The following is a 17961-nucleotide window of genomic DNA, read 5'->3' as shown; positions in this document are numbered from 1 at the left end:
CGGAGGCTGAGGCAGGAGAATGGTGTGAACTCGGGAGACGGAGCTTGCAGTGGGCCGAGATCGTGCTACTGCACTCCAGCCTGGGTGACAGAGCGAGACTCCGTCTCAAAAAAAAAAAAAAAAAAGAGAACCACTAGCCTAAGCTTTCTGCCCAGGAACTCAAGCAATGAAAATCAGACTGGGGAGAAAGATGACACACGTTAGAAGTAAGAATGAGATAAGCACGTGGTTGATGCTCTCACTGGATCTTCTCCCTTCTGGGGACGCACCTACAACAAAAAGTCACAACCGCAGACTCATTCACAGTCTTGTGGGGAAGGGAGTTTGGTGGCAGGGAGACAACTGGCAGAGTGCCTAAGAGTGATTCCTTCTTAAGAAATGGACTCACCTTCCTGTGGTTCCAAAAATGCTGGTGCACTCCTAAGAGAACACAGCCGACATTCAGATAACACTGCTCAGTTTCACCATTTTACTTTTTGATTCTTCCAAGGAACCTATAAGAGGAGAGATTAGCTCCTTCATTTTGCAAACGAAGGGACTGATGTCCAGATGGGTTAATTGATTTGCCCAGAAGAATACACCCAGTGACAGGTGAAGCTGAGACGTCAATCCTAACATTTATGGGGTATTTACTAAATCCTAAAACTTACACAAGTATTAACTGAATAATTACAGAATGGTAAATTCTCTAATTACTTCTCACTTCTTTGACAGAGTCTTCAGCTATGTGTTTGTGGTATTTCTCTGGCAGACTTTTTTTTTTTTTTTTTTTTTGATGGAGTCTCACTCTGTCACCCAGGCTAGAGTGCAGTGGTGCAGTCTCAGCTCACTGCAGCCTCAGCTCACTGCAGCCTCCACCTCCTGGGTTCAAGTAATTCTCCTGTCTCAGCCTCCTGAGTATCTGGGATTACAGGTGCACACCACCACACCTGGCTAATTTTTGTATTTTGAGCAGAGATGAGGTTTTGCCAGGTTGGTCAGGCTGGTCTCAAAGTCCTGATCTTAGGTGATCCACCCACCTCAGCCCCTCAAAGTGCTGGGATTACAGGTGTGCGCCACCATGCCCAGCCTCTTACAGACTCTTATTTATCCACTATACTCACTCTTTCTTCATCTACTGCTCAGAGCTGCTGTATGCCATGTGCCAGGCTCTCTTTCCCACTTCCCTTGCAGCTAAGAATGGTCATGTGACATTATTCTGGCCAATAAGATGTCAGAGGAAGTCTACTGAGTAATCTAGCAGTCCTCAACTTTTTGGCATCAGGGACCAGTTTAATGGAAGACAATTTTTTCGTGGGCTGGGTGTGGGGGGAGGATGGTTTTTGGATGATTCAAGTACATTTATTGTGCACTTTATTTTTCTTATTATTACATTGTAATATATAATGAAATAATTATACACTTTTGTCATAATGTAGAATCATGGGAGCCCTGAGCTTGTTTTCTTGCAACTAGATAGTCTCATCTGGAGATGAAGGGAGATAGTGGCCAATTATCAGGCATTAGAGTCTCATAAGTAGCATGCAACCTAGATCCCTCACAGGGGCAGTTCATAACAGGGTTCACCCTCCTATGAGAAGCTAATGCTAATGATGATCTGACAGGAGGCAGAGTTCAGGTGGTAATGCAAGAGATGGAGAGCAGCTGTAAATACCGATGACGTTTCACTCACTTGCCTGATGCTCACCTCCTGCTGGGCAGCCCAGTTCCTAACAGGCCATGGACTGGTACTAGCCCATGACCCAGGGATTGGAGACCCTTGCCCTAATCCATTCTCTTTCTTCCCTTCTTCGAAGAAAGTCAAAGGAGGTGGGATCTTGACATGACAAGCATGAGGATACAAAGCAAAAATACCTTGAATAGCAGAGCAAAAATATCCCTGGGTCCTGATTCATCCTGACCTGCTGCCTGCCCACCTCCAGGCTTCTGGCCGCATGAGAAAAGCCACTATATCTGTTTGGATCACTCTAGGTTAGGTTTTTATAAGCTGTGGCCAAATGGATACCTAATGGATACAATTTCCTATATGCTCTTCCTTGTTGTTCTTTTTCTTCACAATTAAATACAATATCTAAGCTAAGCTGCACCAGTGAGCACAGGACTGAGGCTGCAGCCTCAGCACGCTGGGCACGCAGAGTCCTTGTCTCGCCTCTATCATCTTTGGGACCTGTGGCATCTTGTAACCGAATCAATGCTTTCATTTTCCCAGTTTCCATTTGTTTTTACAAGATAAGGCAACTGTGGGAACATATGCAAACAGCTGTGTAAACACTTTGCACAGGGATGGCGACAGCGCTAACAATTAAACCATTTATTGGTGGACCAGGCACCCCACTGTGCTTCAGCAATGAGGGAAGCCCGGATTCATCACGTGGAAGGTGGTTTGGGGTGTCAGTCAAGTACCTGTATAAAATTCTGTTTGAAAATCAGATATACAGAAGTTAAGGACTGCCTGGACCAGGAGTGGTGGCTCATACCCACACCCATAGTCCCAGCACTTTGGGAGGCTGAGGTAGGAGGACTGCGTGAGGTCAGGAATTCAAGACCAGCCTGAATAACAGAGCAAAATCCTGTCTTCACCAAAAAAAAATACAAATTGAAAAACCTAGCAATGCATGGTGGTGCATGCCTGTAGTCCTAGCTACTTGGGAAGCTGAGGTGGAAGGATCTTTTGAGCCCATGAGTTTGAGTCAGCAGTGAGCTATAAAGGGCCACTGTACTCCAGCCTGGACAACAGGGCAAGACCCCATCTTTAAACAAGCAAACAAACAGAAAAATGAACTGCTTCTATTTACTACAGTGGCAGCCTTTTTATGCCAGATTTTCCTAGGCATCCATGTCAGTTAGTTATTGCTGAACAATAAACCACCTCTAACTTGGTGAATTAAAACACAAAGTATCTGTCTATTATTGCTCAGAGTCTATGGGCCAGCTGGGTGGTTCTGCTGATCTGAGCCAGGCCCTGCTGATCTTGGCTGGTTCACTTGAGTGTTTCCATCAGTCAGTGGTCAGGTCTATTGGGGCAGTGGGGATGAGGTGAGGAGGCTGCTCTAGGATGTCCTCATTCCCGTATCTCCCAGTTGGCTGGCTGGCGGCTCTGGAGACGAGGTTGAAGGAGCCATGTGATCGCTCATCCCCCAGCAGGTAAGCTGTTCACATGGCAGCAGCAGCCTTCCAAGAGAACAATAGGAAATAGACAAGACCTCTTGAGGCCCAGATCACGAACTAGCACTATGTCCCTCCGCCACATTCTGTTGATTAAAGAAACTCACAGCCTGCCACAGTGGCTCACACCTGTAATCCCAGCACTTTTCGAGGTCAAGGTGGATGGATCACCTGAGGTCAGGAGTTCGAGACCAGCCTGGCCAACATGGTGAAACCCTGTCTCTACTAAAAATACAAAAATTAGCCAGGTGTTATGGTAGGCGCCTGTAATCCCACCTACTCAGGAGGCCGAGGCAGGAGAATCGGTTGAACCTGGAAGAGGTTGCAGTGAGCCGAGATAGCGCCACTGCACTCCAGACTGGGCAACAGAACAAGACTCCATCTCCAAAAAATAAATAAATAAATAAACTCACAAAGCCCTTCCAGATGTAAGGGGTAGGCAAAAAGGCACCCCTTCTTGATGGAAAAGATTGCAAAATCATTTTGCAAAGGGCATAGGTGTAAGAAAACCGGAGAACACGGACTATTGTTGTAACCAGTCTACCATAGTATCCTGAATAAAACTTTTCATAGTGGAAAATGCCACGGACATCAAGGAAGGAGATGAACAAAAACTGGGTAGCAGAGAGATGATCAGGGAGGATTACAGGGAAACAGATCCTGCAGAGGAGAAAGAATGAGCTTCAGCAAAGTGAACAGAGGAAGAGGTGGGAGACACAGACTATGTGAAAATGCCACTCTAGTTTTAATTTATTTGTAGAGACGGGGGTCTCGCTATGTGGTGCAGGCTGGCCTCGAACTCCTGCAATCAAATGATCCTCCTACCTCAGCCTCCCAAAGTGCTGGGATTGTTAGAATGGCATTTTCAGGCCATTCTAATAATTGCTTCTACACTGACTCGTACTGGGTGCTCAATCTGTGCCAAGCACTTTTTGTGCAAAGATCTCACTTAATCCTCAATCACTCCTATGGGTGAGGTTCCGTTATTAATCCCATTTTACAGATGAGGGAATCAAGATTCAAAGAGGATTAGGTAACTTGTAGAGACACATAGATAAGAAGTGCGGAATACAAGATTTGAAGACAAGCCTTTTTTGTTTTTTTTTTTGTTTTTGAGATAGAGTCTCACTCGGTTGCCCAGGCTAGAGTGCAGTGGTGTGATCCCAGCTGCCTGCAACCTCTGCCTCCTGGGTTCAAGTGATCCTCCTGCTTCAGCCTCCCGAGCAGCTGGGACTACAGGTATGCATCACCACACCTGTGTTTTTGTTTGTTTGTTTTTGTATTTTTGGTAGAGAGGGAGTTTCACCATGTTGCCCAGGCTAGTCTCGAACTCCTGACCTCAAGTGATCTGCCTGCTTTGGCCTCCCAAAGTGCTAGGATTACAGGCATGAGCCACTGTGCCCTGCTAAGAAGTCTTTGCATTAATGTATGCTACTGTCTGTCTCTAACTTGTCTCTGTCCCTACTTCTAGCCCCGTGCCCAGGTCTGGACCATTGCAGCATCCAATTCCTTATAGTCTTGCTTCAGGGCTTGGCTAACTTTTCAACAAAGGGCCACAAAGTAAATATTTTCAGTTTTGTGAGCCATCTGGCCTCTGTCACAGTTACTCAACTCTGCCCAGGTATCGTGAAAGCAGCCATAAACAGTATGTTAATGAATGGACATAGCTGTGTACCAATGACACTATTTACAAAAATAAATACTCAGGTGGTAGTTTGCCAACCCCTGTATAATTCACTCTCCACACCTTAGCCAGAGTGAGCCAAATTCAAATGTGACCTTGCCACTCCTTGTCTAAAGTGAGTCAACAGTGCCCTTTGATCAGTTCAAACTCTCCGTGTGGTCTGCCGCTGTGTATGCTTGTGTGTGTGTGTGTGTGCCTGTGGACTCTGTACCAATGGCATCACCATTCCCTGGCAGCTTGTTAAACAGGCTGAATCTCAGGCCCTGGCCAGTTATGGTGGCTCACATCTGTAATCCTAGTGCTTTGGGAGGCCAAGGCAGGAGGATGGCTTGAGGCCAGGAGTGTGAGACCAGCCTGGACAAGAGAACAAGACTCCATCTCTACAAAAAAATTTTTAAGTTAGCTGTGCATGGTGGTGCATGCCTGTAGTCTCAGCTAGTCAGGAGGCTGAAGCAGGAGGATCACTTGAGCCTGGGAGGTTGAGGCTGCAGGGAGCTCTGATCCTGCCATTGCACTCCAGCCTGGGCAACAGAACAAGGCCCTGTCTCAGAAAAAGAGATAAAAAAGAAGGCAAGATCTGCTGAGTCAGAACTTGGGGGTTCTGTTGTTGTTGTTGTAGTTGTTGTTTTTGCTTTTTTGAGACAGAGTGCCACTCTGTTGCCCAGGCTGGAGTGCAGTGGCACAATCTTAGCTCAATGCAACTTCCGCCTCCCAAGCTCAAGCAATTCTCGGGGTTCAGCCTCTAAAGTAGCCGGGACTACAGGCATGCACCACCATCCCTGGCTAATTTTTGTATTTTTAGTAAAGATGGGGTTTTGCCATGTTGGCCAGCCTGGTCTCAAACTCCTGACCTCAAGTGATCCCCCCGCCACGGCCTCCCAAAGTGCTGGGATTACAGGTGTGAGCTACTGCGCGCAGCTAGAACTTGCATTGTAACAAGGCTCCCAGGTGATCTGCGCACTCCAGCCTGAGAAGCTCTGGCTTCAAACTCCCTCCCACCTCATCCCTTCCACGGACTCCTCCTTCCCTCCTCTCCACCCACCCCTACTTTCCAGTCAAACTGGAATGCTCTTTCATCTCTGCGTTCAATACATTCTTCTCCAGTCCAACTCCCTTCACTGGGCTAATTCCCACCTATCTTTGGATCTCAACTTAGATGTCACTTCTTCTAAGGAGCTCTCCTGAAAACCCTAAAGTGCACAAGGTACCCTTGTTTGGTTTTCAAAAACTTTCTCCTACCCAGCACCCACCCCGCTGTACTAATGGGTTCTCTCATTGCCTTTCTGCCTCTCTCTGTGAACTCCTAAGAGAGAAGCCATGTCTGTCTTGGCCCCCTTTGTGTGTGTGTCCTCGATGCCCTGGGACAGTATTATTCACACCCCACCAACTTTCCCCTGGGCAAGTGTCCTACACAACTACTGTTTCTTTTTTTTTTTTTTTTTTTTTTTTTTTTTTTTTTTGTGAGACGGAGTCTCACTCTGTCACCAGGCTGGAGTGCAATGGCGCAGTCTCGGCTCACTGCAACCTCTGCCTGCCGGGTTCAAGTGATTCTCCTGCCTCAGCCTCCCGAGCAGCTGGGACTACAGGTGCGCGCCACCACGCCCGGCTGATTTTTGTATTTTTAGTAGAGATGGGGTTTCATCATGGCTGCAGGTTTCCACCTGGCTCGGAGGCTCTGAACGGCCCTTAGTCTCCAAGATTCTATCTCCTGCTAAGCCTGGTGGTTTTTCTGTATCAGCGAATGTTTACCATTTTGCAAGGGCCTGAGGGCCTAAGAGATTTCTGGACAAAATTCTTGAGCCACAGGCCAAGACGTGAATGGTGTTTGGGTATGTGTGAGGGAGCAGGGGTGGGAGAGTGAGGCAGAGAGGAGAGGTGGGGACAGAAGGTTCTAGGCCAGGAGGAAGACGTGAAAGTTCAGGATTCCAGGGAGCACACCTGTAGCGCTGTGAACTAGCATTTGTTTCACACCTGTATACAGAGCTAATTCTACACAAAAATCATCCCCAGCCTTAATGCATGGGGAAAGTTTCCCATACACCCAGAGGCTCAAAGCAGTTGAGGCTTGTGCAAAGAACCACAAGCCAGCACAGGCACAGGCTGCCCTCCGGGAAGACGAAAGCCCTCCCCAGATCTGACATTCAGTCCAGAGGTTTCTACAAGTTCCTTTATTAATAAAGCAAAATAGAAAAGAACAAGGTCCCCAAATGACCCATATGATTCAAAGTGCAAATTTACTCCAACCTGCAAGAGAAAACGAATGGCAGGTCTTGACTGCAGGGGCCATGGAAATTTGGGGTGATTAAATTGCCTTTGAATCACACAATTGTAGCAGCTGAACCATATCTGATTAACTCTTCGGTCTCTGTTATTGGAACAAAACCAGTGCTACGCCTGCAGCCGCCAGACTGCAACCAGAAACACAGTTTGGGGTCAGAAGACATTAAAAATCACAATAAAATAGGAGGAATGTTTTAAGTCAAGCAACTGAATCAAGGCACCTTTTTTTAAAAAAGCAAAAAGTTGTTAAAAAATATTCCAGAATAGTAGATACTTCAAAAACCAGATTACAGTATATATCATTTTGCTGGACATTTTAGTCTATTTTCTGCATACATAGTCACACATTCTTTACCCTCTCCCAACTTATACGTGCTTTATCCCCTCCAGTCATGCGTTATGTAGGTATAAAAAAAATAAAGATGTATCTAAACAAGTGACTTAAAAAAAAAAAAAACTAACGAAGGCCACAATGATAACACCGAACTTGTTTCCTCTTGAGGCACACTGGAAATGTTACTGAGGTTCATTTTCCCCGCCACTGACTCGTCTTCCTCCATGCAGACAGGGATGAGAAGTCAAAGTCTTCATCAAGGTCAAAAGCCACATGTTACAGAAAAAGTGACTTACTCCATAGAGGTTACATGAGATGCTCTGGAAGCACTTAGGTTAATTCCTTCACAGTGTTTACTAGGACGTCAATTTTGGTGGAGCTGCTGAGTCAGGAAATGATAGAGGCCGGTGGGGTGCCTCACGCCTATAATCCCAGCACTTTGGGAGGCCGAGGCGGGTAGATCACCTGAGGTTAGGAGTTCAAAACCAGCCTGACCAACGTGATAAAACCCCATCTCTACCAAAAAAAAAAAAAAAAAAAAAAAAAAGCCAGGCCTGGTGGCAGGTGCCTGTAATCCCAGCTACTCAGGAGGCTGAGGCCCAAGAATCACTTGAACCTGGGAGGTGGAGGTTGCGGTGAGCTAAGATCATCCCACTGCACCCCAGCCTGGACAACAAGAGCAAAACTCTGTCCCGAAAAAAAGAAAGAAAATGATAGAAACATTCAGGGGTGAAGTCTGATCAGAACCATGCTTTTAGGCCAGGTGTGGTGGCTCACGCCTATAATCCCAACACTCTGAGAGGCCGAGGTGGGAGGATGGCTTGAGTCCAGTAGTTCAAGACCAGCCTGGGCAACATAGGGAGACCCTGACTCTACAAATAATTTAAAAATTCGCTGGGTGTAGTGGCACATACGTGTGGGCCCAGCTAGTTGGGAGGCTGAGACAGGAGGATCACTTGAGCCCAGGAGGTCAAGGCTGCAATGAGCTGCAATCTTGCCACTGCACTCCAGCCTGGGCAACAGAGTGAGACCCTGTCTCAAAAAACAAAAACCAAAACCTGTGTTGTTGGTACTGGAAATGGTACAAGCCGAAGAAGCTTGCACCCCAAATCCAGCAAGCAATCACCACTGTAAAGGCATGAGCGAGGATACCACTAACTCCCCAAAATTAATTTAAATGTAAGAATAAAATACAAAGAAACAAGTTATTCTGCAATCCTTCCTCATTACTCATCTGCAAACTCTGACAGAACCAAGAAGTTTACCCCAAATCACCAGGAAAGAAATGCCAGAAACTGGCCCTAAGTGGCTTGACGTAGGATCTGACTCAAAAAGAGCAGCTTGGAGATCAAGTGTCCTCCTGGAAACTGTGAGTTAAGTGTTATCTGTGGCTATGTTAATTTTTTTTTTTTTTATTTGTTTCTACAATAAAGCTTAGCTCTGAGAGATTAAGATGATTTGAAATATCACACCCCCAAGTATATATAACACTACCATATCCAAAACAAAACCTATGACCATATACATACTTGGGGTGTTAACTGTGTAAGGCAGTGGTCGCAAACTGGTGGCCCCCAGGCTTAAACACATGTTTGGCCCACGTGGTATTTTGGACATTTTTTTTTTAATTACTTGTTTAAAAATCATCAAGTTTCACTTTTCAAAAAAAAAACCTGATTTCCAGCTTGTTGCCCCATTTTTTTCTGCATGGCTGAGCAACGGTCCCCTCTTTAAAGGCGAGCGCAGGTTCCCCCCCACCTCCCACCCCGTTTCTACAGGCTGCTGAGTTTGCGACCCCTGGCTGGAAATAGCACTAAAAACGTGTTTCCTAACCCAAACCTCTCTCACACCCTCACGCAATTTTCACTTTTCCCCTTCCCTCTCTTGCTTCACTTCCATCTGAAGTCCTCCTTCCCCAGTTCTTTGGATTTCTCTTGCTTCATTCGAATTCTGCCTTCCTTCGGCTTCAGTTTCATTTTGCAAAACACATCTCCGCTCAGCCCACGATCATTCCAGGAAGGCTCCCAAGACTGGTCAGTGGGAGTTACCGAAGGGTGTCTCGCCACAAAATGAATGAGTCATCTTCCCCAAAAACATTTTCCTCCGGCACTGGCTGGACAACTAATTTTTTTTTTTTTTCCGCTGTTGTTACTGTGGAGCCTTCTTGCATGAGAATATTTGCATATATGAATCTCTAGTACCAAGCATACACCAAAAATGTGTACATTTCAGATGAATGACATAATGGAGCCCTAATAAAATATAGAATTGAGCTTAATTTAACTGTCTTGGGCAACCATCATGCCTGGCTAATATGCCATATTATTTCCGTTGTACACAGTACATGTTTTGGTTTACTAAACATTGATCAAAATTGATCGAAATCTCTAAGTTTTGGTTACCATGTACAGAGAACAATTGCTCAGCATGGCATTTAAATAAAACAGTAATATTGTAAAAACTCACAAATACAATGCACAATTTATTTTAAAAAAATAAAATTTAAAAACCTTGAGGATGGATGAGGCTTTGGGTAATTAACCTGAAAAAAAAAAAAAAACTAACAAAAGAACTACAAGAACTAAGTATGTTACCAGATTTATACTTTAAAATACTATTAAAAGAGGAACTCACTGACACAGCTAGAAATATTTCTAAAATTCAGCTTTTAAAGCTTTTTTTTTTGAGGCGGAGTATTGCTTTGTCGCCCAGGCTGGAGTGCAGTGGCATGATCTCGGCTCACTGCAAGCTCTGCCTCCTGGGTTCAAGCGATTCTCCTGCCTCAGCCTCCCAAGTAGCTGGGATTACAGGCACCCGCCATCACGCCCGGATAGTTTTTGTATTTTTTAGTAGAGATGGGGTTTTGCCATGTTGGCCAGGCTGGTCTTGAACTCCTGACCTCAGGTGATCCGCCCACCTAAGCCTCCCAAAGTGCTGGGATTACAGGGGTGAGCCACCGTGCCCAGCCTTAAAGCTTTATAATCCTTCCAACCCTTGGTCCTACTGTAGCAGACAATGAGTACAGAGGAAGCTGTGGTTGAGTATGGAAATATATATATATATGCATATATATAAAAAATATGTGTATATATATAAGATCTACTATTGGCATCTATTTTTTAAACTATTTTTAAAAAATACTGTGCAGTTTCTATCTTTGCATAAAGTTAGCAGACTGACTTTTTTGCACAATGCAGTACCTTATGACCTAACATTGATCTCACAAAGCTAGGAATGACCTTTGCGGGGAACTGGCCTCAAGACAACCTCAAAGAGACGCACAATGTTTGCAGCTGCTTCTCTTTCAGCCCAAGGTTGCAAAGGATATAAGAAGCCAATGCAGCTTTGAGGAGAAGGATTCCCCGTAAATCACCTACTCACCATGATTTCCCACAGCGGGCAAGTGGATCCCCTAAAGAAAGAAGGTTTATAGAGTTCCCTCCAAAGAGCTCAGAACTTCAACAATGATTCTATTCACATCGCCATTTCTGTCTTCCAAATTTTAGCTGTAAGAGTCTGAGGAGGTACATGTTTTTATTAAGAAAAAAAAAACAAAAACCAATGTGTAACACTTAGACTGGCTGCATTTCCAATCAGGCAAACCCATGATGGGCCATGGTGAACTTAAAACTGTAATTGAGGGCTGTTATAAATTTGGTAGAACAAGGAAGAATTCCAGGACAGGCTCCTCCCAGCTGCAAAATACACCCAACCTGGTGATACTGATACCTAAAGAGAAAAAAGAGACAGACTGCTGTCAAGTGCTGTCTCCCTTGCTCTTTTCCTAATTTGTCTCCTCTGCCCACGACCAAGGAGTAACTGACCTTCAAGCACAGAGCCTAAGATACTGAAATATAAGTGAAATGTTTTGCAAGACCTGTGCTGAATCAACAGGTCTCTTGGACCACGTAAGACTGCCTGAACAAGGAGGAACCATCAATGGTTAGAGATCCAGCACAAACCACATGCTAAACAGCAGGCATTTCCTTTTCATCAGCTCATTAAGCTCAGAAAGAAATCTCTTTGTGAAGGAGTTTGCTAAAAACCTTAAAACAAAAACCGTTTCTGTCTCCAGCCAGCAGCCAGCCTTGGAGAAACACCTTTACAGGCAAAGCCTAAAACACATCTTTCTCCAAAGCCAACATGTTTTATGCCTTCACCAGTGTTGTCTTGAATATGTATTTGGTTGCTGCTTTGGTTCCAGCCATGTCTGGCTGGTAGTAGGTAGTTCCATGAATGGGTGTTGACGGACTGGTACATATCCCAGCTTGTGGCCTGCGGTGATGTTAGGCAAGCATGCTGGCCACTTTTCAAGGCTGTACATTTAATAATAAATATAATTGGCTTCCCTCTCAGACGCAATGCTTGGTGCTAGCAATTACCACAATATGAGTGAATTGATCAATATAAAGTGCTATTTTCTCTGGAAGTTTCTCTAATCAACTCTCGATTGCCTTTCCATCTGTGTGACTTAATTTTTTGACAATCTTGTCAAACACCTGTGATTGCACCATTTTAAAAATACATTAATATTAATGTGAACAGTGGAAATTATGTTCCTCTGAACATTAGCCCCTAAAATAGAACTTCAATTCCAGTTGCAAATAAAGATTCAGATTTTTCTTTTTAAAGACAATCAGGAACCAAGTACCTAGCAAGTAATTGTGTCAAAAACTTTAGTGTTTTTGTTTGTTTGTTTGTTTTTAATTTGGGCAGAGAGATCTGTGTCTAAAAATCGACAAGAAGAAATTTTCCCTGCAGCTAGTTCTTACTTCTACTGGACTTCTGTAAAAGCCACATCCTTCTACAGAATCCGTCCACAGAGAACATTTGAACCAATTATTGGGGCTGCTGTTGCATGTTTTCCCTTAGTTTGCCCAGGACACTCTAGTGGGTGTGAAGATGTCATATTATATTGGACTGTGAAGCAAGGAGGTGATATTTAAGCCACTAAAGCTTGTGGCAGCCACCAAATTTTTCTCTGCCTTCTGCAATCTTGCATTTAACTGGCTTCGCCGCCATTCCCACCCCCACCCAGTGAGAAAGGCTTTAGGAGCATTTGGTCAGGTGGGGGTGCTGTCAGGGTTTACGGTTCACCTTCAAGGAAGCCCTGGGTGCGCTGACTCCGGGGCGGGGGGCACCTGGCAAGGTAGCGGGGACCCCCGTAGGCCCGGAGAAGCTGGGGCAGCCTTTGCCACGTGGACAGCAAACGCGCCGCTGCAAGTTCCCGGGCCTGCCCGTCGAAAGCGGCCAGGAGGTCAACTGGGGCGGCTTCCCGCAGTGCCTTGGGCAGGGGACCCACCTCAGCAGCCGCCCCACCAGGGCCCAGGACACAGTGGAAGAGCGTATGGCGTCGCAGCAGGCAGTCCCTAAGGAACTGCACCAACTCCTCCAAACACTTCCCCAGGTGCTCCTCATCCCAGCCTTGCCCAGGGGCCCCCTTGCGCAGCAGCACTGCCAGCAGCACTGTCTTGAGCACATATGAGGACAGGATGCGTCCCCACTGGGTGGCAGCCGCTGAGTCCAGCCCACGGGCGCCCAGATCTCGCAGAGCCTTAAGCAACTGCAGGCACTTGAGGTAGCAGGCACCTGGAGCTGCCCGTTCCTGCAGCCAACTCAGCAGCTTCTGCTCCTGGCGTGCCGTGTTCACACCCCACAGTGCCTCCGCTCGCAGGCCCTCAGGGAGCTCCAACAGGGGCGCGCTGGGCAGGGGTGGCGGTGGTGGCGCCACAAGGAAGACCCCATCTCCCAGATGGACTGCGGGGATGAGACGCACAGCCATGGAAAGGCGACAGCAGCCGTAGTCAGTGCGGCAGGGCAGGATGTGTAAGGTGGGGGGCTGTTCCAGGCCACCTGGAGTCAAGGTGACCCGACAGCGCCCCTCCAGGCTGTAACGCACAGTGGCCAAGGAGCGCTGCAGATGCGACTGGAACCAGCGCAGCACCAAAGTAGCAGAGAGGTGACGCCGCCCGCGCACATCCACGCAGAAGGCATCAGCAAAGGGTTTGCAGTCCCGAAGCCAGTGGCCTCCCGAGGCCCCCAATGGTGAGGGTGGTGCCTTGAGGGCGCACACGAAGCAGCCGCGGAAGGCTGGGGCCAGCACTGGCTCCTCGCCCAGGCTCCGTGGCTCCAGCGCCACAAGCGGCGGCAGGCGCAGTGGCACCAGCACGTCGAAGCTGTCGGGCCGGCGGATTTTATGCTGCTCGTAGGCGCTGCCCACCTGGATGAAGTCTCCGCGGAAGGCCAAGGCCAGCGCTCCCCCGGGAATGAGACCGGGGGACCCCCGGGCGCGGCCAGCCCGCACCAGCTCGCCCACGATCCGGCTCACGTGCGCCTTGCTGTGGCCCAACACGTGCGGAGACAGACGCACCTCGTGCTCGTAGTAACTCTCCAGCAGGATGCTGAGGCCCGGCTCTCGGAAGTGTCTCGAGGAGAAGGCGGCGTGACTCCCCAGACGGGGAGACCCGGGCAGGAAGCGCTGCCGGACAGCGTGGCGACAGCGCAGGAGGACGTAGCTGAGGAGGAGCAGGACGGCCACCTTGAGCAGCGGGAAGCCGCCGTCCACGCCGTCGGGTGGCTCAGCCCGGGCGCCCCCGCTTCCCCGCAGGACATGGTAGAGGCACACCAGGGCGGTGCACAGACCGGTCACCAGGGGCCAGAAGACGCGTAGATTGAGGGTGTAGTGCACCGACATGCCGGGCGCCCGGGGCGGCGGTGGCCGAGCAGCCCAAGGGGCGAGCCCCGGCGGCGACCCCAGCCCAGCATGCGCACAGCGTCCGGGCAGCCCCGCTGTCCCCGTCTCCTTCTCCGCGGCGGCTTCCCGATCGCAGGCCCGAGGGAAGCCGCCCTCCAGCTCGGCCTCCTCTCCCAGCTCAAGTGTTCCTTCCAGCTGCGGCCCGCCCTGCGCTCTCGGGCCCCGGGCCGCGCCCTGCCCCGGCTGCGCGCTGAGTCCGGCTCAGCGGCCCTCCCCGCCCGGTGCCCCCGCGCGCCGCCGTCGGCCAGCTTCTGGCCCGGCCTGGCTCGCCTCCTACCCTGGGCGGCCCTCCTGGCTCTCCCGCCGCTCCTCTCCGCGCCTGACCCTGTTACTCGGACCCCGGCAGTTTCCTCTTCCGAGGGGGAGGCGAAGCCGCGCCAGCTAGCCGGGAGGAAATGCCGGAGTCTGGAGCCTAGCGTGGAGCTGGCGAGCCGGGTCGGCCCCCTCCCGGGCCTCCGCCTTAAAGCGACGCGGGGCGGCGGGAGGGACTTCAGGACGCGCTTGGAACTGGCCTCCCGCGGCCCACCCCCATCCTCCCTCCCCGAAGGCAGAACTGGGAAGGCCCTGATTCCGGGGCGGTGGCTTCGTCCATGGAGCCTCTGGAGTTGCACTCCCTTGAAGTTATACTGGGACGTTGAAAAGGAGAAGAGGGCGCACAGCCAAACTGTCCAATCCTCCCCGCCCCCACTGCACAAGTCGTGGTGGCGTGGCAGGCCCTGGCACAGGAGTGGCCCTTGCCGTCTGCGTCTGTCCTCTGTTCAAACCAGTATTCACCTAGCACCTACCATGTGCCAGGCCAGAGCCACGGTGCTGGGGAAATCGCAGTTGACAAGTTGGACAAGGTTTCTGTCCTTCGTGAAGCTTACAGCCTTTTAAAAATGGGAATCAAAAAAGGGAAGGGGCCGGGCGCAGTGTCTCACTCCTGTAATCCCAGCACTTTGAGAGGCCGAAGTGGGTGGATCATTTAAGGTCAGGAGTTCAAGACTAGCCTGGCTGACATGGTGAGACCACCCCCCTCCCATCTCTACTAAAAATACAAAAATTAGCCAGGCATAGTGGCGCGCTCCTGTAATCCCAGCTGCTGGGGAGGCTGAGCCAGGAGAATCGCTTGAATCCAGGAGGCGGAGGCTGCAGTGAGCCACTGTACTCCAGCGTGGGTGTACTGGCGCCACTGTACTCCAGCATGGGTGACAGAGTGAGACTCCGTCTCAAAAAAAAAAAAAAAAAAAGTTGGGGGAAGGATTCCACAGCAAGAAAACGCTCTAAAATAAACAAAAGTGCTGGAGGGAGTGAGAAAGTGGTGGCTGACCCGCGGAAGCCAGAGGATGACAGGGGTGACATTTGGCCCCAGACTTCAGCGGAACATGCTGGTTCACTCCTGTAATCCCAGCACTTTGGGAAGCCGAGGCAGCAAGAAGATCGCTTGAGTGAGGCCAGGAATTCGAGGCTGCAGTGAGTTATGATCATATCACACGCTCCAGCCTGAGTGACAGAGCAAGACTCTTGTCTCTGTACGAATAAAATAAATAAAATTAAATTAAATTAAAATACAATTATTTTCCCAGTGGAGGACAGGGGCACAAACAGGTTCAGCTCAGGCAGGTTCAGCTGCACCCCCCTTTCCCGCCCTCCCCCACAAGGTTACACAGCCTTTGCAGAGCTGGGCAGAAACCAAGGCACAGAACTCCCAGGAGGGGGCCCAGGGAAGGTCCCTTCCTCATCTGCTGGGAATTTTGGGGGTCCTTTGTCAGGGCCTACATTGGAGCTTCAGTCCTAGGAAGCTTGTTTTGTTTCCTAACAGGGAGCACTTCCTGAAATAATCTGCTCTATTTAAATAATTGTATTTCTTTATTCACACTCATTACACCTTCTTTGCTCACACTGACCTTTAAAGAGAGCAAGGGTGAATACATTAAAACATGTTAGAGGGCTAAGCAGGTCTGCCTTCAGATCCCGTCTACTACTGTTAGCTATGAGATCATCATCTACTAGTCAAGATTCTTCAGGTTGCAAGTGACAGAAACACAGCTCCAACTGGCTTAAGCACACACACACACACACACACACACACACACAATTGTATCATGTCAACTGAGATCCATGAAAGGATTTCAGGTACAGCTGGATCTAGGTGCTTCAATGATGCAGACCTGTTCTCCCTTCACTTCTTAGCTCTGCCTTTTAAGTGGACTGTACTCTCCGCAGGTCCTCTCCATATGCCCTTGGCTGCTCTAGTCTCACATTGTCTTCAGTGCAGAGGAAAAGAGCCTTTCTTGTTTTTGTTTTTGTTTTTGTTTTGTTTTGTTTTTTTAAAGACAGAGTCTCGTTCTGTTGCCCAGGCTGGAGTGCAGTGGGACAATCTCAGCTTACTGCAACCTCCACCTCCTGGGTTCAAGTGATTCTCATGCCTCAGCCTCCCAAGTAACTGGGATTACAGGCACACGCCACCATTCCTGGCTAATTTTTGTATTTTTAGTAGAGATGGGGTTTCACCATGTTGTCCAGGCTGGTCTTGAACTCCCGACCCCAGATGATCTGCCCACCTCAGCCTCCGAAAGTGCTGGGATTACAGGCGTGAGACACCACGCCTGGCCAGAGAGGCTTGCTTTTTTAAAAGTTGTGGTAAATGCTATGACTTGGGATCGTTTCGGGTCGTATTCTGAAGTCACCAAGCAAGGGAATGCATGGATTAGCATTGCCTGGGTAGTGCCCCACCAACCCCAATCCAAATCTATGTTGAAACCTTAACGGCCAGTGTGACTGTATTTGGAGATAGAGCTTTTCGGCAGTAATTCCAGTTAAATGAGGTCAGAAAGATAGGGTCCTGATCTGATATGATTGGTGACCTTATAAGACGGAGAGAGAGACGGCTCTCTCACCACATGGTTGCACCAAAGAAAGACCATCTGCAAACCTGGAGAAAAGCCCTCACCAGAAGCCGAACCCTACCAGACCTTGATTTTGGACTTTCTAACCTCCAGAACTATGAGAAAATAAATTTCGGTTGTTGGAGTCACCCAGTCTATGGTATTTGCAGAGGCAGCCTGAGCTGACTAATACAGTTGGGTACCCAACCCTGGAACCAAGGGGTGGAGTCAGCCCTGTTCAAACTGTGGGAATTGTGGGAAGGGGTGTCTCTCCCCCCAAGGAAAGTCATGGTGCTGTGGCTGGAAAAAGATGGATGAGATGTTTTGCTATGCAGAGATGACAGCTGGCCACCTCGTTCGGATAACTCTGTTAACCTATCTTTCCTTCTATCTCCCCATCTATAAAATGGGGTGCTACCAACAGAGTGGTTTATTTTTCCCCTGGCAGATATAGTAGTATGCTATCTCCAACTATACAAATAATGACAATGCTCTAGGTCAGAGTTAGCAAACACTATTTTTTTTTTTTTTTTTAAGAAACAGGTCTTGATCTGTTGCCTAGCCTGGAGCACAGTAGCACAATCATAGCTCACTGCAGCCTTGAGTTTCTCGGCTCAAGGGATCCTCCTGCCTCAGCCTCCCAAGTAGCTGGAATTACAGGCATGCACCACCACACCTAGCTAATTTTTAAATTTTTTGTAGACATGGGGTCTCACTATGTTGCCCAGGCTGGTCTTGAACTTCTGGCCTCAAGCAGTCCTCCTGCCTTGGCTTCCCAAAGTGCTGGGATTATAGACATGAGCCACCATGCCCAGCCTGGCACACACTCTTTGTAAAGGGCCACAGAGTAAATATTTTAGGCTTGGATATTATAAAG

At 48.6% G+C, this 17961-nt stretch overlaps 1 protein-coding gene across 1 annotated transcript; it reads right to left on the bottom strand.

Moving 5' to 3' along the window:
• Positions 1 to 12163: 12163 nt before the first annotated feature.
• On the bottom strand, positions 12164 to 14640 carry ITPRIPL2 (ITPRIP like 2). Its single transcript, NM_001193712.3, is given in 1 exon segment — positions 12164 to 14640. A coding segment is annotated over 1 exon segment (1608 nt). The 5' UTR covers positions 14158 to 14640; the 3' UTR covers positions 12164 to 12549.
• Between the last annotated feature and the right edge of the window lie 3321 nt (positions 14641 to 17961).

The sequence above is a fragment of the Macaca mulatta genome, chromosome 20, assembly GCF_049350105.2.
Source record: "Macaca mulatta isolate MMU2019108-1 chromosome 20, T2T-MMU8v2.0, whole genome shotgun sequence".
Classification (NCBI taxonomy): Eukaryota; Metazoa; Chordata; class Mammalia; order Primates; family Cercopithecidae; genus Macaca; species Macaca mulatta.
Note: the sequence above shows the minus strand (reverse complement) of the source record. Positions and strands in the feature narration are given on the sequence as shown.